General features: G+C 42.8%; 1 protein-coding gene across 4 annotated transcripts in view; it reads right to left on the reverse strand.

The window, feature by feature from the left end:
- Positions 1–6,842: 6,842 nt before the first annotated feature.
- Positions 6,843–26,870, reverse strand: part of SLC8A3 (solute carrier family 8 member A3) — a 206,118-nt gene continuing 186,090 nt past the window's right edge. Inside the window, exons 3-8 of one of the 4 annotated variants that reach the window (XM_012560048.2) lie at positions 26,600–26,703; positions 23,039–23,056; positions 18,928–19,043; positions 18,262–18,361; positions 11,328–11,603; positions 6,843–8,976 (exon numbers count right to left, since the gene is read on the reverse strand). In XM_012560048.2, the coding sequence (XP_012415502.1) occupies positions 8,600–8,976; positions 11,328–11,603; positions 18,262–18,361; positions 18,928–19,043; positions 23,039–23,056; positions 26,600–26,703 (991 nt within the window). In that variant the 3' untranslated portion in view covers positions 6,843–8,599. Of the gene's footprint in view, positions 8,977–11,327; positions 11,604–18,261; positions 18,362–18,927; positions 19,053–23,038; positions 23,057–26,599; positions 26,704–26,870 lie in introns of all 4 variants that reach the window. The other 3 variants (XM_004370990.2, XM_004370991.2, XM_012560047.2) reach the window with 3 other exon arrangements.

The raw sequence follows: 26,870 nt of genomic DNA on the forward strand, positions 1-26,870 counted from the left end.
CAGGAAGACCAGTTGGTTACACTGTGTCAGACGGATTACATTGGACTATTCCCATTGGAGGAGGTAGCAGTTACTTTTCCTGTGGATAGACACACATTCTGAGTATGAATTTGCTTTATTGAACGTAGTGTTTCTGCTAGCATCTCCACTCATGGACTTCAGAATGCCTTATCCATTGCCATGGTATCTTACACAAGACTGCCTCTGACAGGGAACACTAGTCTTACCATATAATGGTGGAATGGCCTGATACAGACTCACTAAGAGCACCAGCTAGGAGATAAAATCTTGTGAGGTTGGGATGCTATCCCATTAAATCCAGCATATGCTTTAAATTAGGGACCAATATATAGTGCTGTCTGCCCTTGACAGGATGCATAGGTCTGTGGATGAAGGGGTGGAGGTGGGGTGGTCCTTCTCATTATTATGCCTCATAATCCCCACAGCTTTGGACTCCATAGGTTTAGATGTTCTAGTGCTCACAGGAGAAATGGTTCAATCAGGGGACGTGGTTACGGTTCTAATAATTAGAAGCTGAGCCTATCCCCTAGTCATTTGGGCTCTTTAAGACAACAGGCAGAGGATGAGATCACTGAACTGGGTGGGGTGATTAACGTATTTGGGGAAAATTGGGTTGCTATTACACAATGAGAGTAAGAAGGGCTGTGTTTGGAACCTGGAGATTCATTGGGGTGGCTTTGCACTTCCTTGCCTGAAAGTATTGGTCAATGGATATCTGTAGCTACACACCAAGAATTCAAATTTTCTGGGAATGAAGGTTTGGGTTAACCTACCAGGTGAAGAACGTCATTCAGCTGAGGTGCTGGCTAAGAGTAAGGGGCCCATGGAATGGTAAATTCATGATATCTGGGTTGAAGTACAGAGTTTATCACTTACTACCTATGTAAGATTGTCACAATATTTGACGGTGCTCTACCATCCTGGTTTGGCTAGGACGGAATGGTTTCCTGGAACATGGGGCTTTCAGTGCTAAAACGAGGACCATCCTGGGCAAACTAAGATGAATCATCCTATTTATGACCTTTGGTTCCCTCATCAATATTATCAAAGTAAGTAATGCCTGTCTTACATAACCAATAGATGCATACGAAGATAATGAACAGTTAACTTTGGAATATGGTAGACCTAGGTTTTAGATCCAGCGTTGCTACTTACTTGTGGAGTGACCATGGGCATGTTACTTAACTTCTCCCAACTTCTTAAAGCCCACAAGTTGTTTCTGCCCACCATCACCCACCTTACTTATTACCATGGAAGACCCTATCTAGCCTGCTGTCCAACATATGGAGGGGTATCAAGTTGGATGTGTTGGCCTGAGGTCATCCGTCTCCCTCCCTTAGTGCTGCTGGGCTTTCAGGAACATTTCAGAGCCTGAGAGCATGAGTGCAGCTATTCTAAGGTATTTTACCACAAGACTTTTTTGTGAAAAGAAAGGAACTTGTTCAGGGTACATGCTAGGTGTTGAGCACTATGGTAATTGCCTTTAAAAGCGGTCCATTCAACTTTGCAGCAACGGTATCTTTAGGTTGGGGGAAACTGAGGCTCGGGGAAGTAGAATCCCTTGTTTAAAACCACACAACAAGTAAAAATGGTAAAACTGGGATTCAAATTCCACAGAGTTTTGAATATCAGCACAAACATTTGAAAGGCGAAAATGCAATACCTCAAGCCTTTACCCCATAGCAGGTGTCACACACATAGATGTCTACAGGGGCCAGGCAGGTCACACGAATGAGACAGATGGCCAGGTAGGGACTGGTCAACTGAGAGCGTAAATCCTAGTTACCACATATGGGGTGGCTATTTATCAGCTCCACTAAGTCGTTGCCACATGGGTATGCCCAGAGAAGTCCAAATCCAGATTTCTACACAAACTATTTCAGTTTTGAAATACTGACAAGCATTTTTTGAAAAGCACTGCATGGATTTAATATGTTACACCTGCCACCAGGTTTGAAGCTTTGACCAGAGAAAGAGAAATTGGTTGAATAAAGACCAATCCAGAGGTGCTGATCATAGTAAAAGAATGAATAGTTATTGTGCATGATAAAAACAATCCTACTCATGTAATAAAGACAACTGTGAGAGCAACAGGTGTGCAGCCAGCTTCTATTGTGTCTCCACTGAGGTTGAAGTAAGAAGGACTTGAGATACATCAGAAAGGACTAAGATTAGAAATCAAAACTTAAGGATTTTGAGGCACCAGCATATTTTACCTTGGGTCTGCTCTGTTCCATATTTTTAAGAAAGAATGATGAATTCCCTTCAAGTTATGAGTAAAGGTTAATCACATTTCTTATAAAGCCAGGTTGATTCCCCCACTCCCTGAAAATTTCATAAATGCCGAATGACATACTACCATGGAAGTTTTCCAGGAGTCTCTTTTTGATACCCTGTCCCAAGAAAATGGCTTTTGAATCACCTGACCCTGGAGCCAGGAAACTCTCCAGTGTTGTCAGTAATAAGGTCTTCAACCCAAAAAACTTTATGGGAATCTCACAGTGAGATTTCCTGTTCGGAAATTTCCACCAGCCTGTCCGTGGCTCTTTCCTGGCTCATCAGTTCATTCAGCTGCCTCTGGAGGAAGCTCCTTGCTCAATAAGGGAGTCAGCAAAAGAGAGGAGAAGGGGATTGAAGGAGGAAGAGAGAACCAGCTACAGGCTGGTTTCTCCCACCTGCCCTTCCTGGGCCCTGACTGATGATGCTCTGTAGAGCTCTTTCACTGGATAGAGAGACCCCAGTCACCTGTAAGTCTGATTCTTTGTTCTGGTGTTTGCCAAGTGAGGCTATGATATTCTGGGTAGATTTTGGATCTGGAATCAGAAGACCTGTGTTTGAGCCCTGTCTTTTACTATCTGTATGCTCCTGGGCAAAACAATTTAAGCTCTACGGACTTCATTGATAAAATGACAATAATAATATCTACTTCTTGTGGTTCTTATCAGACTCAAATTAAATAAGTACATATGAAAGCTTTTTTGTAAACCATAACACTCCATGTAGACATAAGGTTTGTATGTGTCAGCATGAGACCAGAAATTGCTCTTGGCCATTGATAATAAAACATATCTTTTATCATAGAAGACTTGTGGAAGAGACGGCTAACATTGTTCAAAATTTCATACTTCTGTAGTATAGCATTGTCATTGGGATATGGCTGCTCAGCCAAGGACAGTATTTCCCAGTCTTTTTTGCATTTGGGTTTGTTAAAGTTTTTGCTAATGGAATAAAAGCAAAAATGATGAGTACCACTTCAAAGTCAAGGCTCGAAGAAGAGTGTGTGCCTTCTCTAATTTTCTTCCCATCTCCCAGCTCAGTGAAGAGGACTCCAAGGCCCCAGGGGATGGCAGAGTCACAACATGCAGGAAAGTTGAGTCTCTGAAACACTATGAGGGAGAAAGCCACCTGCTGACCAGGAACCTCCTCATTAGGCAAACAACCTAAATGAGTGAGAACTGAACTTTGAATTTTCTAAGCCACCAAAATAATGGGGTTTATATGTTACAGCAGCTAACAAGACCCTGTCCGAGGGTGGTACAAATGTTAACGTGTTCTGCTGCTAACTGAAAGGTTGGAGGTTAGAGTCCTCCCAGAGGTACCTCAGAAGAAAGGCATAGCAATCCACTTCTGAAAAATTAGCTATTGAAAACCTTATGGAGCACAGTTTTACTTTGACACACATGGGGTCAACTCGACGCAACTGAAAAAAGAAAAAAAAAAAATCCACATTGCCCTAATAAATGAGTCAAAGGGATGGGAATGTTGTGGCTCAGTCAATAAAAAGCCCCGAAGGTGGTGCACAATGGCTGGTGATGTTGTTTCACCATGGTTAATGTACAGGCAACAAGGCCAAGGAATTAGTTTCTATTCTCAGCTCCTGTGATATGCTGGGCACACCCCCAAGCTCTCTATTTCTCCATTTTCATCATCTGTGACACAAGGATAATCACGATTCTCCCCGCCTCTCTTGTGAGATTTTTATTGCAATAACATCTGTAAATTACTTTGAATTCTTCGATAAAATTCTTACCAATGTTTCTTTGAAGAAAGAGAGATGGCATCTTAAAAGCCAGTGTGGCTGCCAGGGCTTTCTCTCGTCAGTTATTATAAAGAGAGATGTGTTACCAGTGATGGACAAAGAACAGTCACTAAAGTGGCTCAGAAAGGCAGATGCTCTAAATGAGTGGATATCCTGGAACATGGTGCGAGAAAGGGCAGGCTGCCACAGAACCTGGGGGCTTGGCAACATGTAGCAAAGATGCGTGAGCTTCAGGAACTTAAACGAGTCAGGCTGAACTGCCCATAATTTCCTGTTGATAGTCATTAGATCGATAGATTAGGAAACTTTTGTAGATTTTTAGCAGTCCAACAATATTACCGTGGACAAAAATAAGACTGGATGAGAGTCCGGTTTTCAAACATGTTTAAAACTGATTAATGGTCTTGGCATCTTAAGCTGATCAAGGGGCTTCATGAATTGCAAAGCGTGGTCTAATGCTAAGTCAGATAAAGCTGACACACGACTATACATACAACTATTTTTATGCGTCCTCTAGAACCCCAGCGTTAAAGCTAGAAGCAATGGACTACAGAGACCATATTAAAGCCTCGTTTGTAGTTTGGGAAACTTGGATCCAGAGAGGAGAAGTCACTGGCTCAAGACCACAGAACTAATTAGTGGTGGCATCCAGACTAGTACCCCAGTCTTCAGATTCCCAGACTGTTCCCCTCACCCCTCTTCCCCATTCTCTATAGTTTATCCCAGCTTCTCTCTTGGCAAAGCCTAACATCTAGATAACCCAGAAATGACTCATAGAATGGGAAAGATGGGCACAAATGGTTTTCATGATTTTGCATCTACATTTAATCAGCTAAAGGTCATTCTTCATCTGCAACTTAGTAGGTGACAAAACATGGACCGAGCCTTCTAGTCAAACCTTTCTCCCGGTCTTCTTTCTCAGGTTATTTTGTTTTACCTACAAATCCTATTGCTATCCAGTTGTCATCTCCCACAGCAGGACTTGCATTCTTGATGCTTCTTTCTCAGCCCCATTGTTTGCCTAAAGTTTAGGCCCAGGAAAGAGCTGAAAACCCGCATTCCAGAAAGTGAGAAAGGAGAAAAAGCCTTCAGCATGATTTGACAACATCACTCCATAGCCTAAAACTTTCCTAGGAGCCCACTGCAGACAGTTTTGAATCCTTAGCAGAGCACACAGTGGGGTTACAGTTACGATCTGCCTACCTCTATCATAAACTTTATACTCTAGCCACCAATCCATGACGATGCCTTTTCCTGTCGCTCCCCTATGCCTTTGAGCGTACTGTTCCTTTTGTCTGTGCTATGCTCAACTCCACCAGGGTAAATCACTACTCTTCCTTCAACATCCTACTTAAATGTTACATTCTCTGTGAAGTCTTTCTGGACTCTTCCAGGCTGAGTTAGTGTTTCTTCCCCTTGTGTTCCCTCCATACTCTCTTTATGCTTCTCTTAGAGCACTCCTGGCACAGAACTGTAATTTTTATTTGTACCTTGGAGGTTGATATGCTTCATAGGCTGCTTCCTATCACTTAACTTTTGGAAAGGACAATAATACATACAATGTGATTGCCACCCTCCTCTCCTTACCTGAGTTATTTGGACCAGAAATGGACACCTGACACAAAACAACTAATAGGTTCTCCCTGGGTCTGGTTCTCCCCTCACTTCTCCAGGCACCACAGCAACCATGACACAGCCTTCTATAAAGCATTCTCCTTTTGTGAATTGGCCACGTTCTCTTGACTGAGAATTTGAACTCGGTGAAAAAGAGGGAAGTACCAGTTAGTTGTGGGGAGTGGAGCTGTGAACTCATGCTATAGGTCATGGCTGGTGGCTGTGCTGGGTTGGGTGTAAGATAAGTAAAGCAGAGGAAAAAGAGAGGCCCGGCAGCAGAAAGCAGCAAGAATGAGAGAGCCTATGTGGTTTTTGGGAAGTGGAGAGAGTGGCTTTGGTTCCTGAGAGCCTTCAGGTTCCTGTGGACTGGCTGTGCTTTCTGACTTGGGTTCCACAAGATTCCTTCCACCAAGTCATCACAGTATTGCCCCCTCCATTTCTTTGAACTAGTTTAATGGGTTTCTGTTTCTTATAACCCAAAGAGCATTGATTAAAACAATGTTTATCTCCCCATCTAGACTGTTTCTTGAGGTTGGTGACTATTCACTCTTATCTGTATCACCAGAATATTATTCAATGCATATAAGGCACTTAAAATATGCTTGTTGAATGAATGATGGAGTCTTTGGGTGCAAAGGGTTAAGCACTCGACTACTAACCATGAAGGTTGGCAGTTCCAACCCACCCAGGGGCACCTTGGAAGAAACACCTGGAAATCTGCTTCTGAAAGGTCACATCCTTGAAAACCCTGTAGAACGTAGCTCTACTCTGCAACACACGCGGTTGCCATGAGTTGGAGTTGGCTTGATGGTAACCAGTTTGGTAGTTTGGTCTGTTATAATTAATACAAGGTGATGTTTTCCTAGCTCGAATCCTTCCTCACTGTGCCTTTCTAAGACAAAACACTCCTTCCCTTTTAATCATCACAACCCCACTACCTATGTCCTCCAGTTTCCTCAAGTTCAGGTTTTGACAGGTAGCATTTCCCCGGAAGTGATGAAGTACTTTTGCTTAAAAAAAAAGACGAAATGAAAAACCAGGTTTGGCACGTTTGCATCTGAGTGTAATAGGAGACGACACCTTCACCTCAATCACATTTGCTCAAGAAGAAATCCAGGGTGGCCTTTTGGACCTTTCACTGAAGAAACATGGGGAGAAGCAAGCTTTATATTTAGAGAGATATAAGTATAGCTTTTATTTTTTTTTAAAACCAACCCAACATTTCCACTGGCAACTGTCAACATAACTTATGACATGAGCGCTGTTTCTTTTTTAGTTATTTTTTTCTTAAAAAAATGTGTTTAAAATTAAACAGGTTCTTTTTAATTTCTTTTTTCCCCCCTTAAAAAATGTATTCCTGTCAATGCATAAAGCCTAAAGATCTGTGGACAGTTCTGTGGTGATTTTGTATCTGTGTTTATTCGTGTGTGTGCGTGTGTGTGTGTTTTAAAGCCAGGTCCTCTCAAAATTTATTGACAAGAGGTCTGTAGGACATGGCAATCCTTTTCCTATAAACCCGGGCTCCATGTTATTATGGCAACCAAGACTCTTCTTATTGTTGGGTCAAGAAATACCCCACAGGCTGGAAAACAAGATTTATGAGATTTAAAAACCAGCAGGAACGTGGGTGAAATGAAGAATTCCAGTTCCTATCCTGTGAAAATGCTTTCCAACGTGACCTGAGGGTCCAAGAGAGGTGGAAGAACCCCTTCTTTTCTTCTAAGCTTCTAAGTTTTTGAATTACTTCAAGAAATGTAGTCAGCCCTCTCAGTACAAAGCATTAGGAAGTGAGGGGGTGGTGAAGCTAACATTTCTCAGAATCACTGACATTTTAAATATAATCTTTCCCCTTAAAGAACTTATTAGTTGGACATCTCTTCTCTCTTGCCTCAGACACAAAGCCAAAGATACTCAAGAAGGCGTAGATCTCTACTGCTCTCCCAGCTGCCCTTGCTCATCATATACCATTCCAATTTCTGCCCCACATTTTCTACTTGGTGGGTCTTCCTACAGGATAAACATATAGACATGGACACAGTGAGGCACACAGAATTTGCAAGGCTTGGGCAGAGAAGAGGACAACACTTCGTGTTCGTTGACTTGATTTCAGCGAAGGCATATAAAGCTCCTCCTGCTCCGGCCGTTCTTTTGTGCCCCCCTACCCACTACCCCATGGCTGTGCAGACTTCCTCCCATCCAAATGCCATCTATCCTCCAAGGAAGTCAGAAAAAAGAGGACCTGGGGGCAGGATCTTAATGAAGTTGAGACAGCTGTTGCCCAGTGAGAGTGAGAGGGTGTGGGTCTAAAACTTTCTGCCTCTATCTGTCAGCTCAGCTCTCACCTTCCTCCATGCCACCTTTGTCACTAACTTCAGAAAAAAAAGACAAGACAGGACAAAACAAAACAACAATAAACAAAACCTGATGGAAAATGAAAGCAGCCACAATAATGATTACAAAACAAAGAGAACCCCAAGCCAGCCACATGGCCATGCCTCATTTCCATACCTCGCCAGCGGAGTGAGAGAAGAGTGACATAACAAATTAGACAGACAGGAGACCCCTAGGAAACTAGAAGCAAAGGAAGAACAAGAATAAAGTGGAATAGAAGGTGGTGAAAGGGTCTGACCTTTGCAATGGGCTGGGGACATGGGTGGGAAGGTAGAGTGGAGGTGGATTTGTTGCTATTGTTGGTTTGTACTTCATTAAATACTTTGTAAAGTGGGTGTTTCTTCCATTCTGTTTGCTTGATTAAGACTTTGCGCTTTCAGTTCACTGCCAGGGCCTAGGTCAGGTGAAGCTCCGGGGCACAGGTCCTGATGCTGCCTCTCCAGGCTGTTCACCCTGAAGAGGTCACTGGTGGGGAGGTGCCCTTCTTTTAAGAGAAGTCCTAGGCCTGCCCCGCTCAAGGCCTTGTTCTGTGGCTCAGAACCCCTTTATGTAGCAATAGGCCTCTAGCGTGGCAAAGAGTATATAGAGAAGCCACAGGCTCACAAAGAGCCAAGTCGTGGCCAGCTTGCAGCTGCGAGGACCACCCAGCTCCCCGCCCAGGTGGGGCCGCCGCCGGTACAAGAGCACGCTGATGCAAACAAACGCAAAGATGGTGAAGAGGGTGACAGAGAAGGCCAGTGTGCCAGCTGACACGTGGAACTCCTGTCCCTGCAGGGCCCAGTAGATGGCGGCCACGGACCAGGCCAGGCCAATGCCGAGGAAGACGTTGACAGCGTTGCTGCCTGTGACGTTGCCAATGGAGGCATCTGCATACACATCCTGGATGGCGGCTGCTTTGCTGGCAAACGTATCTGGAAAAGAGCAAAGACAAATGGGAGCTGGCGAGAGGGTGAGAGGTGGAGAGAGGTAGGTCATGCCCAGGGAGAACCTATCTTTGAGTATGCTCAAGAGGCAGCTTGGGCCAGTGGATAGGGACCAGGAGTGAGAGGCAGGGGCTTAAGTGTTAGTGGCCTTGGGCAAGTCACTTCACTGCTCTGGGCTTCTGGTTCCTCATCTGCAGGAGACTGGAAGACTCCGAAGGGCTTTTCCAATTCTGATAGTTACCCTAGTAGGCTCATTATTACCTTTTGACTATTTTCTCAGTAAGGGAGAAAACCCATACTATCTCCCCTGGGAGCCTTGACACCCTGGGAAGCTGCTTAGGGAAGATGCCTGATGGTAACTGCCATACGGGGCATTTACTCATGTAACACAGACGGTGATTGAGCAATGCTGTGCTAGGTGCTGGATTTACGGGGACAGAGGACATGCTGGGGAGCCCAGGCTTTCTGTCAGGGTGGGCTATGCACTCAAGGAAGGTGGGGTTCTGCCTTGGCAGTTCTTATATGGATCACAGGGCCTTATAGGATGTTTGACTTGAGATGTTGGCACAAATCTAAGTAAAGACTATAAAGGCCAAAGAATATACCCAAGGTCACATAGGAAGTTAACCAGAGACTTGGCTCTACAATCTCATGTAAAGGCCCTTTCCATACCATTACCCTATATCCAAAGACTTTATTCAAACCAACCGAGTGGACCATAGCACAGCCTTCCCAAAGCCCCTAATGCTGTCAGCTGCTCTCTGGCCCAAGTGGAAGGACTTGGAAGTGCCCCAAGATATCTCCCTGCCAGGCTTGTCCTGGCTTGCCTCATCGTTGCCAATTTTCCCAGCTCTCCCAGAGAAAACTTCTCCCCTTCTTGCCTATGATTTGCTTCTTTGCCTCTGATCCTCTGCTATTTCTCCCCATGTCAGCTCCTTCTTCTCAATCCACCCCTTCCTCTCTAACAGTTCAGTTCCCTCAAGGCCTAGAGAGCAGAGACCACAGGGCATCAACTCTGCAAAATCTTCCCTGGTTCACCCATCTAATATCCTATCACCCAGTGCATTTCTGTGATAGCCAGACCTCTTGCATCACTAGTGTACAAATAATCCACTGATTTGTTCTGGGGTTTTAGGAGGAAGTTTTCCTAGAGTGTGATGTAGATTCAGTTACTCTCCAGAGAAGATGTTTTCTTGGTATAGTATGGGTTTCCCTTGGTCCAGGCTACATGAGTCTTGTCTGATGAGATTCAGCCTAACCTACCTGTGAGGATGCCTTTTTTTTCTTCCTAGGGCCATTGGGATGCCAGTTTCCTGGCAGAAGTTCAGGGTGCAGAGACCCTGGAGACCCTGAGTGAGTTAAGCAGGGGCCTGAGCTCATGTAGCTCCTCATCACCTTCTAACTTCTACTCATCTTCAGGCCCAACTTACAGGTATCTTCCCTTGGAAGCCATTCCTGGCTCCAGACTACTCCAGGCCCCTCTGTGTTATATTTGCCCAGCACCAGCACTTTTTCCTTCATAGAATTCACCGAGATAATTTTAACTATAGTGGTTGAGTGTAGTCTCCTCCACTAGATTATGAACTCCATATGGAGAGGGAAGCATGTCTGTCTGCCTCCCATTACATCCCCAGCAGCTAGCACAATACGGTATCAGGCATAAGAGGTGCTTAATCAATATTTGTCTAATGAATGAATAAATGAATGCTTACTCCTATTTGTCTCTGAGTGTTTATAAGAAAAAAGAAAAGAGTGTGTAATCCATCATATGGAAGGACAAGAGCTCGCTAATCTTCCTTTGTTCTGCTAGGAGACACTCTGTACTTAGAGGTGTCCTTCCAAGCAGAGGAGGCCAGGAATCCTTGTGGGCACTTCTACTGTGACATCTTCAGTCTAGTTTTCAGTCTCTCAGAGACTGACTGCCAGGGGGAAAAGGAGGGAGAACAACATGTATATGCTTTGAATTCCATTATTTCTGGCCTATTCACATAATGTAGAGGTTATGAAAATGGGTCATTTCTGTGGGTCTCAGTTTCCTCATATATCAAATGAGGATAACAATCTTCCATATTTAATACGGTTTTGGTGAGAATTATATGGTACAAAACATGTAAATTGCTTAGCATATATAGTGCCTGGCACTTTGAAAATAATCAGCAAGTATTGGCTATCATTATTAATATTATCATTAACTCCTTTGATAGACTGTTGTGCACTTTAAAGGCAGAGGCTTTGTTAAGTTTAGATCTGAGATGGTGAGGAAGATAATGAGGCAGAGTGTACGGGTCATCTGAACCAGGTAATACCCTTTTTACAAACCCAACACCCCTCACTCTCACCTGGCACAGAGGTGCCAAATGCCACAAAAACAACAGCCGTGACGGAATCCTTGAGGCCAATGGTGCAGCCAAAGTGGGAGGCCAGGTCCCCGATTATGGCGGTGAGCATGCCGATGATGAGGATGGAGACTACAAAGCAGGCCCAGCCATGGCAGTACTCTGTAGGGGGCACGCAGGCAAATAGCACCTTCCAGAAGACCGTCAAGAAATGCATGACATAGTCAAAGCAGGACGGCAGTCTCTCTTCGCCTGATTCATCCTCATCCTCATCCCCTGCTGGAGGCAAGACAAACAGGCCCAGGACAGGGCATGGAGGTCAGATCCTCATTCCTGAGAATAGTCACATCCAACCTGCATCACAGACATCATCAGCTGGAAGGGTGACTCCAGCTTTGTTTTGGGCAGCTGATGAGGCCCAGGGCATGAGCACCAGAAAATAGATGGGAAATGGGGAATGAGTTGAGTTGGCCTCATTGATCAGTTTAAATTCAGAGCACCAAGGGATAGTGGGAAAGAAGGGATAGAGAGAATAAGGAAGAAAAGAGATTAAGAGATAAAGTGGGGACGAACTCTTACAACTCAACAACAAAAAGATAAACAACCCAATTAAAATTTGAGCAGAGGACTTGAATAGATGTTTCTCCAAAAAAAGATATACAAATGGTCAATAAGCACATGAAGAGATGCTCAAGGTCATTCATTAGTCATCACACCACAACGAAATACCACTTCACACCCACTAGAATGGTTATTATTAAACAAAGGAAGATACCAACTATTGGTAAGGATATGGAGAAATTGGAACTTTCATCCATTGTTGGTGGGAATGTAAAATGGTGCAGCCGCTGCGGGAAACCGTTTGGTGATTCCTCAAAAAGTTAAACATAGAATTACCATCCCCATTATATATACCCATTGCTGTCAAGTCGATTCCAACTCATAGTGACCCTATAGGACAGAGCAGAACTGCCCCATAGGGTTTCCAAGGAGTGGCTGGTGGATTCGAACTGCTGACCTTTTGGTTAGTAGCCACAGTTCTTAACCACTGTGCCACCAGGGCTCCCTAGAATTACCCTATGATCCAGCAATTCCACTCCTAAGTTTATACCCAAAAGCTTTGAAAGCAGGGACTCAAACAGATACGTGCACACCAATGTTCATTGCAGCATTATTCATAATAGCCAAAAGGTGGAAACAACCCAAGTGTCCATCAGCAGATGAATGGATAAACAAAATGCGGTATATACATACAATGGAATATTATTCAGTCATGAAGAGAAAGGAGGTTCTTATACATCCTATAATATGGATGAACTTTAAAAACACTTTAATGAGTAAAATAAGTTAGACACAAAAAGACAAATATTGTATCATCCCATTTATATGAAACAATCCATAAAAAAATTCTTTGCTGTTGAGTTGATTCCAAATCATAGCGGCCCTATAGGACAGAGTAGAACTGCCTCACAAGGTTTCCATGACTGTAATCTTTATGGAAGCAGACTGCCACATCTTTCTTCCGGTGGGTTCAAACTGCCGACCTTTCGGTTAGCAGCTGAGTGCTTAACCACCACACCACCAAAGATTCTTTATGAAACATCTAGGATAGGTAAATGCATAGAGACAAAAGCTTATTAGTAGTTACCAAGGGCTAGAGGGAAGGGGAGTGGGGAGTTACTGCTTAAGGGATACTGCGTTTCTCTTTGGGGTGATGAAAAAGTTTTAGAAATAGATAGTGGTGACGGTCGCACAACATGATGAATATAATTAATATCATTGAATTGTACATTTAAAAATGGTTAAAATGGCAAATTTTACATTATATATATTTTATCACAATAAAATTAAAAAGAAACAGGGAGGGAGAGTTTAGAGGGACAGGCAGTGGTGAAGAAAGGCAGCTGGAGCAGGTGGAATCTGGTTGCCTAGGTGAAGAAAAGCACAACCGGCTCTGCATGTCCACTCTTCACTGGGCGCCAACGGGGCTTTTCTCTGGTTCTCCAACCTCACTGCTACAGTATCCACCTTGGTTCTGGTGGATTCTTCATCCCCAGAGGGATGGCTGGCATTCAGATCATGCAGGCACACTAGGGAGCCAGTGCCATCCTCCAAATATCCAACGGGCAGAGCGGGAAGGATCCCTGCTAGTCCTTGCCAGGAAATTTGGGCAGAGTTGTCTGGTCAGTAGTCCAGGGAGAGAGGATGTGCTGAGGCCTGCTTGTGCTTTGTCAAGGGCAACCTCTGTAATATTTGGGCATTATCAGTGGAAGCTGGGTTTCCAAAGAGCAGGAGTCAGGACAATTGGGTTCTAACTCCAGCTTTGCCATGAAGAAAATCTGTACCCTGGGGTAAATTACCTCTTGCTTCTGAACCTCAGTTCCTTCATTTGTAAAAGGAGGGGGTAGATTATGTGGCCTACATTCTGTTTATTGTATCTTTAGGGGCAAAGTAACGTCATCAGAGGGGAAAGCTGTGAGGATCCAAAGCAGGCAATGTGAAAAGTGGGGCATTAGCAGAAGCAGCAGCAGCAAGCCTCTCTTCCTGGCTGTACTTTTGCTCTGGCTCCAGGGTGTCAGGGATATGACCCCGTGGGTTGCTATGACAACAAAACCTTATGCAAAAGACCAGGAGCACTCTCTGTTTGCCCTTTGCTGAGGCAGGACAAGGTGGGTTGGTAGTGTGGAAAGGTAATACTGGTGTGGGGAGACCCTTTCCATCCCCATTCCTACACATCTATGGGACTCCAGGGTTCCCGGCTGTGCTGTGAATCACCACAGAGGGGACCTGTCACATGCCAAAGGAGAGGTTTGGAATCATCCAGTTGAGTGGTTTTTCAGAGAGGCAGCTCCAAGCATTTTAGAAACTCCTGATCCCTACAGCTGTAAATCAGGATTGCCCCCATTTTACAGAAAAGGGGGGACTAAATTAATGAGAGAAAGGAATGATGGAAGCCAGAATTTACTGAGTATTTATTTGGTATCTGTTATGGATTGAATTCCACCACACACGTCTGTCAGTTTATCATACTCTGGTGATTTGTGTGTTGCTGTGATGTTGGAAGCTATGCCACCAGTATTTCAAATAGCAGCAGGGTCACCCATAGTGGACAGGTTTCAGCTGAGCTTCCAGACTAAGATAGCCTAGGAAGAAGGACCTGGCGATCTACTTCTAAGAAAGCTGTCCAGTGAAAATCTTAAGAATAGCAGCGGAACATTGTCTGATATAATGCCGGAAGATGAGCCCCTCAGGTTGGAAAGCGCTCAAAATATGACTGGGGAAGAGCTGCCTACTCAAAGTAGAGCCAACCTTAATGATGTGGATGGAGTAAAGCTTTTGAGAATTTCATTTGCTGATGTGGCATGACTCAAATTGAGAAGAAACCGCTGCAACCATCCATTAAAAATCAGAACATACAATGTATGAAGTATGAATCTAGGGAAATTGGAAGTTATCAAAAATGAACTAGAATGCTTGAAGATCGATATCCTAGGCATTAGTGAGCTGAAATGGATTGGTATTGGTCATTTTGAATCAGACAATCGTATGGTATACTATGCCAGGAATGACAAATTGAAGAGGAACAGCATCACATTCATTGTCTGAAAGAACGTTTCAAGATCTATCCTGAAGTACAACGCTGTCAGTGATAGGATAATACCCATACGCCTGCAAAGAAGACCAGATAATATGACTATTTTTCAAATTTACACACCAACCACTAATGCCAAAGATGATGAAATTGAAGATTTTTACCAACTTCTGAAGTCTGAAATTGATCAAACATGCAATCAAGATGCATTGAAAATTGCTGGTGATTGGAATGCAAAAGTTGGAAGCAAGAAGAAGGAGTGCTAGTTGGAAAATATGGCCTTGGTGACAGAAATGATGCTGGAGACTGCATAATAGAATTTTTTAAGATCAATGATCTATTAATAGGAAATACCTATTTTCAACAATGTAAACGGCAACTATACACATTGACATTGCCAGATGGAATACACAGGAATCGTATCAACTACATCTGTGGAAAGAGATGATGGAGAAGCTCAATATCATCAGTCACAAGGCCAGGGGCCAAGTGAGAAACAGACCATCAATTTCTCACATGCAAGTTCAAGTTGAAGCTGAAGAAAATTAAAACAAGTTCACGAGAGCTGAAGTATAACCTTGAGCATATCCCACCTGAATTTAGAGACTGTCTCAAGAATAGATTTGACACACTGAACACTAATGACTGAAGACCAGATGAGTTGTGGAATGACACGAAGGACATCACACATGAAGAAAGCAAAAGGTCATTAAGAAGACTGGAAAGAAAGAAAAGACCAAAATGGATGTCAAAAGAGACTCTGAAACTTGCTGTTGAACACAGAGTAGCTAAAGCAAATGAAAGAAATGATGAAGTAAAAGAGTTGAACAGAATATTTCAAAGGGTGGCTCGAGAGGACAAAGTGAATTATTATAATAAAATGCGCAAAGACCTGGAGTTAGAAAACTAAAAGTGAAGCACATGCTCGGCATTTCTCAAGCTGAAAAAGCTGAAGAAAAAATTCAAGCCTCAAGTTGCAATACTGAAGGACTGTATGGGTAAAATATTGAACGACACAGGAATCATCAAAAGAAGATAAAAGGAATACACAGAGTCACTGTACCAAAAAGAATTGGCTGATGTTCAACCACTTTAAACCCGTTGCCGTCGAGTTGATTCTGACTCACAGTGACCCTATAGAAGGTAGCATATGATCAAGAACCAATGGTATTGAAGGAAGAAGTCCAAGCTGCACTGAAGACTTTGGCAAAAAACAAGGCTCCAGGAATTGACAGAATACCAACTGAGATGTTTCAACAAACGGATGCAGCACTGGAAGTGCTCACTTGTCTATGCCAAGAAATTTGGAAGACAGGTACCGGCCAACCAACTGGAAGAGATCCGTATTTGTGCCCATTCCAAAGAAAGATGATCCAACAGAATGCGGAAATTATCAAACAATATCATTACTATCACACACAAGTTAAAATTTTGATGAAGATAATTCAGAAATGGTTGCAGCAGTACATCGACAGGGAGCGCCAGAAATTCAGGCCAGATTCAGAAGAGGATGTGGAACGAAGGATATCATTTTGATGTCAGATGGATCTTGGCTGAAAGCAGAGAATACCAGAAAGATGTTTACCTGTGTTTTATTGACTATGCAAAGGCATTCGACTGTGTGGATTATAACAAATTATGGACAACATTACGAAGAATAAGAATTCCAGAACACTTATTTGTGCTCATGTAGAACTTATACACAAACCAAGAGGAAGTCGTTCGAACAGAACAAGGGGATACTGTGTGGTTTAAAATCAGGAAATGTGTGCGTCAGGGTTGTATGCTTTCACTATACTTATTTAATCTGTATGCTGAGCAAATAATTCAAGAAACTGGACTATATGAAGAACAACTTGACATCAGGATTAGAGGAAGCCTCACTAACAACCTGTAATATGCAGATGACACAACTTTCCTTGCTGAATGTGAAGAGTGCTTACTTATGAAGATCAAAGACTACAGCCTTCAGTGTGGATTACCTCTCAACATAAAGAAAACAAAAATCCTCACAACTGGACCAATAAGTAACATCATGATCAACGGAGAAAATATTGACGTTGTCAAGGATTTCATTTTGCTTGGATCCACAATCAATGTCGGACCCAAGCCATGGTGTTTTCAATCACCTCATATGCATGCAAAAGCTGGAGGATGAATAAGGAATACTGAAGAAGGACTGATGACTTTAAATTGTGGTGTTGGCAAAGAATATTGAGTATACCATGGACTGCCAAAAGAATGAACAAATCTGTCTTAGAAGAAGTACAACCAGGATGCTCCTTAGAAGCAAAGATGGCTAGATTATGTCTCACATACTTTGGACATGTTATCAGCAGGGATCAGTTCCTGGAGATGGACATCATGCTTGGTAAAGTAGAAGATCATAGAAAAAGAAGAAGAACCTTAATGAGACGGATTGACACAGTGGCTGCAACAATGGGCTCAAACAGCAATGATTGTGAGGATGGGGCAGGACTGGGCAGTGTTTCGTTTTGTTGTACGTAGGGTCACTATGAGTCAGAACTGACTTGAAGGCACCTAACAACAACAACAACAACATAGAGTGAATTGTGTCCCCCCAAAAATATGTGTTGGAATCTTAACTCCTATACCTGTAGATGTAATCCCATTTGGGAATAGGGTTTTCTTTGTCATGTTAAAGAAGCCACATCAGTGTAGGGTGTGTCTTAAACCTAATGACTTTTGACATATAAAAAGAGCATATTAGACAGAGAGTGAAGAAAGCACAAATGGGGGAAAGATAGATGTCACATGGAGACCAGCAACGAACTGCAAAACACCAGGGTTACAGAAGCTGAGACAAGAATCTTCCCCAGGGTCCACAGAGAGAAAGGCTTCCCCTAGAGTTGGTGCCCTGAATTTGGACTTCTAGCCTCCTGAACTATGAGAAAATAAATTTCTCTTCTCTAAAACCACCCACTTGTGGTATTTCTTTTATAACAGCTCTAAGAAACTAAGACAGTACCAGATTCTGTTTAACGTAATACCTTACTGAGAAAGGTAGTAGTAGTCCCCTTTTTGGATGAAGAAATTGAGGCTCAGGGATGTTAACTTATACAAGTTCACACAGAAGAACCAGAATTTGAAATCAGAGGTAGATAGACATCAACTCTAAAATCCGCATTCTTTTAGTTACACCACGATTCTTTTCCAAGGTGACCCAGTGAAAGAGGTAAACATTTAGGACTAGAGCTGCGAAGACTGGATACATAGGCCTTCCCCAAAATAGCACTTTCCTATTGATGTGGGCTGTGCTCTTCCTTCTCAGGTGTTGCCTGCTTCCCCCACCAAGGTTTGTATCCATCTTGAGACCATTCTTACCTGCACTGACAGTGATGGCCTCCATGAACTGGTCCCTCCAGGAATGAGTTCCCACAACCATGGCTAGATTTGTCTTCTTGATCAGTTTGTCCACCGTACTCTGCCAGGGAGAGAAAACTTGGAACCATGAGGTTAGAATGTTCAGAACCACTGAGGAATGCTGTGCTTCATGGGAATAAAAGACACCCTGCATTCCAAGGGCTCCACATGGGTTCTGAAAGTTATGCATGGAATGGTCTTGGGTAATATTTTATGAGACAATATTGCTATTTACCTTTTCTTTGGTTTTAATTTTGGACATTGGATTATTTGGAGTAATACAATAGTGATATCAATAATGATATCAATAAATCTTGCCCTGTAGTAGTGGGTTTTAGTATCTTTGATTTAAAAATATATTTAAACGATAGTGATGATACAGCTAGGGATTTTCTAGACCATTTGTTCCATATTCTATATTATGTTTCCTTCCAACATTCCTAGGAAGCATAAATGGCCAGCACTATTCACTGCATGTTACAAATGAGAAACTGAGGCCCAGGGTAGGTAAGTGGTTTGTTCAGTTTCAACTTCACATATTCAGTGCTAAAAATGGAACAAAACCCCAGGTCCTCTGCGTCTCTCCCATTACTCTACTCTTCAATTAGACCTCACTGATGGCCTGACCTTGAACTCATAGGACTCTTCGATGATGACCTCTAGTTTGGGGTGTTCACCCAGTATTGGCTTTCCCATCTCTGCTATTCTCTTGGCCTCCTCTTCATCCACGGTCAGCTTCCTGTCTGTCACCTCTGCAACAAAACAAAAGTCAGACTATCTTTAGCATACTCTCCATTCCCCAGAAGTCTATACCTCAGAGTACTGTGTGTGGGCACTGGGTACAAAGTAAATAGCATTTGGGAATGGGAATTCTGTGTATATTTTAGTGCCTCTTTCCATGAACTGCTGAGCACTTTAAGACCATCCAACCATGACAGTGTTCCTTGCAGGCCTGGGATAAGCATTCCTCTTTCTATTTTATAATTAGGTGGGCAACCTGACCCAAAGGTCTTCCAATAAATAGCACCAAGTGAAGTCCCCGAGTCATTTGGTGTGATGTTGGGGAAGTTGGGGACAAAATTAAAATATTTTTGCCTTTAACTATTTTAAACCATTGGGCTTGACTGTTTGTTCAACTGCTTAATGTAACAGTTCTTGGTAGGAAGTAGAGAAGCACATTTAATCCAAAGAGAATATCTATTGATTCACATTAACATCTGTTTTCAACACTGTTGGCACAATCCCATCTATGAAGGAGAAAGAGAAGGGATGTTTCCAGAAACATCTACATTTCATACATGTATTATCCTCACAATGAGAAATTTGGAAGGATTCCCAAAAAACTTCATGGTTCTCCAGTGAAAGACACACAGGTTTTCTATAGGAATCAGGCACATTTCCTCTGGAACACAAATACTTGCTCAAAAACAAAGCAGAATAAAGTTCTTCCTTTACTTTCTTTTGAGACATTCCCTGTGTCCCTCAGCATCTTGATTCATTTACCAGTGGCGCCTTCTCATATTGAATAGTTATAGAATTTTTCTCCTTCAGCTGGTGAGTCCATTTTAAGACCACTTCACCATGAAGACATGTTTTCTGGATTAGAATGAAATAGACATTGAATCTTTTTATTCCCCTTTGATTAGAAAATTACTCTTGGCAGCCTGTTTCTTTCAGAGCTCATTTAAACATCTTCCCATCCAAGTCCACATTCTCACATGCAATTAATTCTTTTATTTGGCTCTTTAATTGCTTTCATTTCACACAGTGAATCTCCCAGGGGATTCCTCTATTCCTTGGATAATCTCAAGAACAGAATGGATCAGAGGCCAAGATCTTCTTTTCTCTCTAGCTTGGGAATTGGTGAAGCAAGAGGAGGGGTGAGACTTGGGCACTTGAGGTTGCAAGGGAAACAATTCACTGAAAAGACTATAAGCCAAGGGTGTAAGTTACCAATCAGATAACCTTATATTTAACGTAAGAATTTTCTCAGTTGGTCTGAATGAAGATGGTAAGAGACTGTGTGGAAGAATCCCAAGCTGGCTGTTTCACTCAGTGTTTCTGGCACCAAACAAGGTAATTCAAAAATTCATGGGAGCTGTCTGTGGTGCTGTCCTCCGTTTAGTGCTGGCAACCACTTTCAGAAAAATACATTGTTTCTCAAGGATCTATGCCCTTCTGTATATTTCCAAGTCAGAAGACACACTGTCAGCCTGACTTCATTTAATCCACGGAATCTGAGTGTTTGATTAGTTAGTTATGAAGATAAGTCCAGATGTATCCAGGGTTTGGCTATGACACCAGGTATCCTAGAAGCCAGGCTATAAGCCACTCTGAGAAAAAGCATTTGGGAAAAACATACAGGTTCCTTAAAAGCATGCGAACTCTTGTCCTCTCATTGCAGGTTTGGCATCATCTCACAATCCCTATCCTCACAGTGACAGCATTATTCCATTCCTCCCTCCCTAATCCCCCATGTCATACTTTACATGTGCCACAAGAACCTTGTATCACTGTGATGAGCTCTCCAGTGACATATAAATGTACATGTCTAACCCCTTGTCTAGTTATCAGTCTAGCACTATATCCATCTGGCTGGATATTGATCTACCTATTGACCTGTCCACCTCTGTGTTGACAGTCAGTTTTCCCAACTTTCTGAAAAAATCTATTTGACAAATAACCAATCCTATATTTTTAGATCTCCCACAGCCCCACAGAGATACTCCATATATATTTGTTAAATGATTGATTCACATGCCTTTAAAGCAACTCTGATTTAGCGTCTTGGTTTGGCAATAATTTCTTCCTCTTTTCTATTTTTGTAGTGGTCTTTCCTTCAAATTCAAATTAAGTTAGTTTGTTGAGAGAATGATACGTGTCAAACCTTTAAGACAATAGTGATACTTATCATTAGTTTATCTGACTCTTCAGAATTTCAAGTAAAGAGAATAAATGACAGGTGATCTCAGGTGATTTAGATATTCAGATTGATGTTGGACAGCACGAAGCAAGCTCTCGGATATAGAAATGGGGGGGAAGAGAGCGAAAAAAAAATCAGAATATAAACTAATTAGTAAGATGGCAGATTGAACAAATATTGGAAGAACAAAGAGCTTGCTAGGCCAGACTAGAAAGGTTATCATGAATGTTCCACAGGCATCCTCAGAGAGAAGTTGGATGATGTAGCCAGAGTCCTCATTCCAAAGCCTCTGAGCTTGTTGGTGTAGCTCATAATGAACATATTTACTCTCCATCTCTCACCACCAGGCATTGTTCATCATCTTTGCTTGTACACCCAGGAAAACTAGAACAAGACTCTGAGACGTCCAACGAATTTAAGGCCTAATCAAGAGCTCCTAAATTAAAGGTTTACAGATTGAAAGATCTAGGAAAACACACCTTCTTTTCTAATTTTAGTTTGCACTGGTATTTGTGCAAATATTAAAAGTATAAAGAAGCTTAAATTAAATCAGAATCTTTGTTGCAGGTATATGTGTGTGGTTGGTGGAGGACAGAGGTAAAAGCTGGAACAAAGAAGCCTAAATGCTATCTCAGGCAAGAGAATGACTGAAGTGGAGAGGGAAGACCCAATGCTATTAAATCAAAATTCTAGGGCAATTGTGGAATATATGGGGTCACAGGTAGCCATTATCCTGTTGGTTTAAAAGGGAATCAAAGGGTCAAGGAAGCTGGAGTAATTTTTTTTTTTTTGGAAAAGGGAAATAGAAGGTTACCTACATTTTTTTAATTTAAGGCTGCAAGGAGGCAAATGTACTTACTATATACACTGCCCCTCCCTAAACCCAGGATGTAGCCTGTAGGTGACTCTGAATACCAATGAACTCTGTAAGATGTTTGGCCTCTTAAAAGACCTTAATATTTTTCTATTTTCAAAGAATAATGAAATATAAGGCATTCTTTTAAAATATACTGAAAAGTCTTGGATAGCCCACTCAGCTATAGTTATAGTATTGCTGGACATGCTGGGAATGATTTCCTGTCTGCTCACAAAGTTGGATGTTGTTTATGATTGGATTCCACTCATGGAAGTGCACTCCAGAAGTACGTGTGTGTCCTACACAGGATCTAGATTCTGCATGAGGATTTATTCAAAATAAATTCCCTAGAATTTCTATTTCCAGCCAGAACACTGTCCTTACCACCATAACATTCTAATTCTTATTGTTCATGGCACATGTGGCTTCAAGGGTCAATGATGAATGAACCAAAATTCTTAGCAATTTAGCTCTTAGCTGTGATAAGATGGAAGATCTCTGGGATCAGTAAAATTCCAGATTCTTTGAAAATTGCTTTTCAGGTTCTCATAGCAGCTCTTTGATCCCTTGGGATCAAAGTATTTTCTTCCAGATCTCCTATTAGGAGATTCTAGCTCTGACTCTCATCCTCTCTTCCCCCACAACATGAGATGATGGATGAATAGTTTCTTCACCAGGAGAAGTCTGTGATCACCATCTCTTTGATAAGTTTAATTTTTCTTCCTTGTCCCAGAGAGGACCAGCTATGACTTAACCGCATCTACTGACAGAAACGGTGCTCTAGGAATTGTCTACTGCTCATGATTATTTAAAAGTGGGGAAACAAAACCCAGTCTTTAGGAGAACTTGTCAGGTTAACTTGAGCCTGCAGTTCCTATTAAATCAATCAAAGAAAATTGGTCTTAAACCAAATAATGGCACTGGCAAGAAGTGGAAAAGAGGGGCGAGACACCTCTTACCTGGAGACAACAGGAGTGCTGTTTGTAAATGGATACCAGACAAGGGGAAGAAAGAAAAGGAAAGAGCGTTAAGGTCTAATCTTAAAAGTGTCCCCAGATTTTGTGGTTGCTGGCAGCATAAGGAAAGCAGTGAGCTTAGTAGTTGAGAGCTCTGCAGCCACATGCAAAAGGCAGCATTTGGAGCATGCACAGCAGCAGCAGCAAGAGGCGCAAGTTGCTGGAGAGGGTGCCGTGCACCAGGGCCTTGCAATTATGAGCGCTTTCTCCACACCTTCCCTGTAACCCTAGGTTTAAGGAAGGAGGGCTGAGGATAGGGGAACCAAGTGGGTGAGCATTTGTGATCTTCTAGGGGATCAGGTCAACACATCTATTCTGTAAAGAAGGAGCAAAAATCCATTTACCATGACAACTGTATAAGTTGCAATCCTGCCACAGTAGCTGGCTTGTTGGTGGTGAATATGACCCTGGGTCTTGAATGGGAACTCATAGCACTGGGTGGTGGTATGAAAGAGTGGAAGAGTGCCCAGTTCCATGTCTTCTATTTCTAACGTCATAGTCAGATCATGTCAGCTGCCCAGTGCCCATAAGGTTTCCATAGCCATGATTGGCTTCCTAGAGAACATGCTGGCCAGAACTTTTATTTCCTCTAAAAAAAAAATGAACTAGTGAAAAAGAAGCCCTACAGAATTTTTTTCATGAATGGTTTATCTTTTTACAGATATATCCTGGAGGTCAGGGACCATGAATTCATAAAATTTTGTGTCACCAGTGTTTAACAAAGTGCCTGCACTTAGCAGGTGTTCAATAAAGATTTGTTGTTTGTTGCCTATTTTGGCAATTGTCTTTTCCATACATCTTATGAAGCTGCATCTCTGAATGGTAGTCTTTTTGTTCCAAAAAGGGCAGAATAAATCAGAGTCTAGATATTATGGACCAGATAGACTGTCATACTGAAAGATATACATAGATGGGAGAAGACATATGCAAGATCCCTATACGGACTGGGAAGTTGAGTGAAAGAAGTACCCAACATAGGTTGTACCCCCCTCCCATTTTCCCCCGAACTCCTGAATTTGTACTTACAATAAACTCTTTCGGACTTCAAGATCCAAAATTCAAAATTTCTTGCGACACACCACATTATTCTTTTGATAGTATCTTATACTGCCCTTCACTTCTTGGCTCTTATCAGATAAAGGTCTGGGAACATGCTGCCATATATTACTAGTGCAGCTGGTGACTGACAGAGATTGCTGAGGAAGGCAGGGTGTGTGTGAACGGTTTCTTCTAAGATTCTCTAGGAATGCAACTCAGATCTGTGAACCATAGCCTCAAATTCACAGCCACTAAAGACACACATGGATCCAGAATTTGTATAGTATATAAGCAGGGAGAACAAGGGTTGACTTTTTCTGGTATCTCCTATCTAGATTTCCAAGGAGGATAAAGGAGCAATGGATCTCCTCACTTTATTGAGATGGATAGATAGGGAGTAAGAGAGCCTGTTCATTCTGCTCCTTCCATGGGTCTACATAGAAGAGCCCTCCTGGCCCCCAAAATCCAGAGATCCCAACACATCAGTGTACCCAGATAGTCCACACAGGGCACTCTTCCCCAAAGGTCCTGCTGCCCTGTTTTTACACTCAGAACGCCAAGCTCATTCCTAGAGCAGAGAGAGGGCTTGTAGTCAGATGCAAGTGCATCATGCTCTGGTCATTGTCTCCATGAATCCAAGAGTTTCCACTCAGCAGTTATAGATGGGTCAGTGAGACTATTCTTGGTGACAGAAGCAAGAGGATTGGCAGGATACAATCTGGGAAGAAATGGGACTAGGGGTTTTCTCTTTCTTCCAGTACTCCTTGGCAATCAGGTTGATGGCAATCAGGTAACCATGGAGAAAAAAAGCAATGGAAGATGCAGAGGGCTTCTACCTTCAGAGCACGAGGTATGTCCAAACCAGTGAGGACTCAGAACTGGTCAGCTCTGCAGAAAATCCCCAGCAGCCAATGAGAACTGATCAGTCATCTGGGATAGAGCAGAAAACCTATAGATGAGCCCTTAGGAGTATAGTTGCTGAATCTCTTGGATCTACCCTCCAGGAAAAGGCTTTATGCTGCTTCTTGTTATATAAGCATGAAGTAGTTGCAGAGTAATCATCCCTTGCTGACAAATAGGTGGATTTCACTGCTCCATTTGCCATGAAGTCCTGAAAGGGAGTATAAGTGCCCTCCTTTGGTACTTCCCAGGAGCATTCTTTCCCATTCCCACACCTATTCTTCCCACACTTCTCAAGTAGTGGCTTTTAACCATTTTCTTCAGGGGAAGAAACTCTTCCCTACATTTACCCTGATTAGAACACAATCCGCCTCTTAGGGATGAAGCCTTGGCAGGTCTTCCAAGATGTATGTCCTGGGAAAGGAGGCGATGAGGCCACTTCTCTGGTGTGGGATGAGGGTTATCTTGGGATCTGGGCAATATGCTCACTTGCAGATGCCAGCACAGGTAGGCTTCAGTGAGCCATCCAACATCTGTGTCTCTCAGGGAATAGCACCAACTAGACCATTTAGAGTTCCTTCTCCTGTTGGAAAACCCACAGATCAAAACTCTGGGCCTTCCCAATGTCAGTCCTTTTCCACAGCCCACTGGCTAAGGCAATATCCATATCTGGAATACTTCCTTTCTTTTGCAAACTCTCAATTTTCTGCTTTAGAGGTTGCATTATCCCAAAGTAGCCTAAGTAAGGTGCCCTACTTTTGGGCTGCAACAAGGGTAGAATGGGATGCGGTGAAATGTCAGGGGATGGCAGAATAGCTCATTATTCCAAATTGCATGATTATCTCAGAAGCCAGCTCTCTCCACGGCCTCTGACAATTGGTATACCTTCCCATGCCATGGCCTACCCAATTGTGAAATAACCAGATAATACACTTACCTCCACGAAGGGCAGAGAGGCCTATGAGCCACTCTGCAAGTGAATAACCTGCCAAGTACTCAACGGAGGTTGGGGAATGCAGCAGAAATCTGTTGAAGCATCATTGCAACATGGACTCCAACTCCCAACCCAGACCCACCCACATTCAATCCAGGCTAGAGAGTGAAGGGCTGGGAAGGGAAGAAGGCAGGGAAGGTGCACAGGCATGCATCGCATCACATTCCTTTCTTTTTCTTCTCCTCCCCACCCACCGAGGAGTTTTCATATTTACAGGTTACAGTAAGTGTGGGAGGAGTGCAGGGGACAGTGGTAATTAGATAATTGGAGCAAAACATGGGAAGTAACTCATTAGGGTAATGAGGAGTTGAGGCTGCAGCACTGCCCAGAAGGTGGGAAAGGAGGGCTGGAAACAAGCTAAGGCTAAGAAGGCAGAGATGATACCGAAACAGGGTGAGAGCGAGAATACAGGAGGGCAAAGAATAAAAAAGTCCGTTGGTCAAAAGGAGAAAGGAGGAGAAGGGAAGAAAAAGGGGGCAGAAAAAATATAGTTGCTTTTTTCTTTTTCGTTGTTTTTCAGTTTATTTAAATTTTTTTTCTTTCTTATTATTTTTTTTTTAAGAATCTCACACCTGATATTCCACGTTCCATCCATTTCGGTTCACCAAGGGCAATGAAGAAATTCTCTTGCCTTTCGTATTCCTCCTCATCTACTATTTTAACCCTTATGGTTTTCCTGTAGGGACAACAAGAGAGAGAGTGTGTCGACTGGGTCGGTTTGTTGGTTGGTCACCTGGAGCACAGCCTTTAAAACCATTCCCCATCACTCTTGGCACATGCACTCCAGTCCTGCCGTGGTGACTTTTGACAGGACTATGGTGGATTGTGTTGTTCTTACATAAA

Source organism: Trichechus manatus, unplaced genomic scaffold (assembly GCF_000243295.1).
Source record: "Trichechus manatus latirostris isolate Lorelei unplaced genomic scaffold, TriManLat1.0 scaffold00010, whole genome shotgun sequence".
NCBI classification, from domain to species: Eukaryota; Metazoa; Chordata; class Mammalia; order Sirenia; family Trichechidae; genus Trichechus; species Trichechus manatus.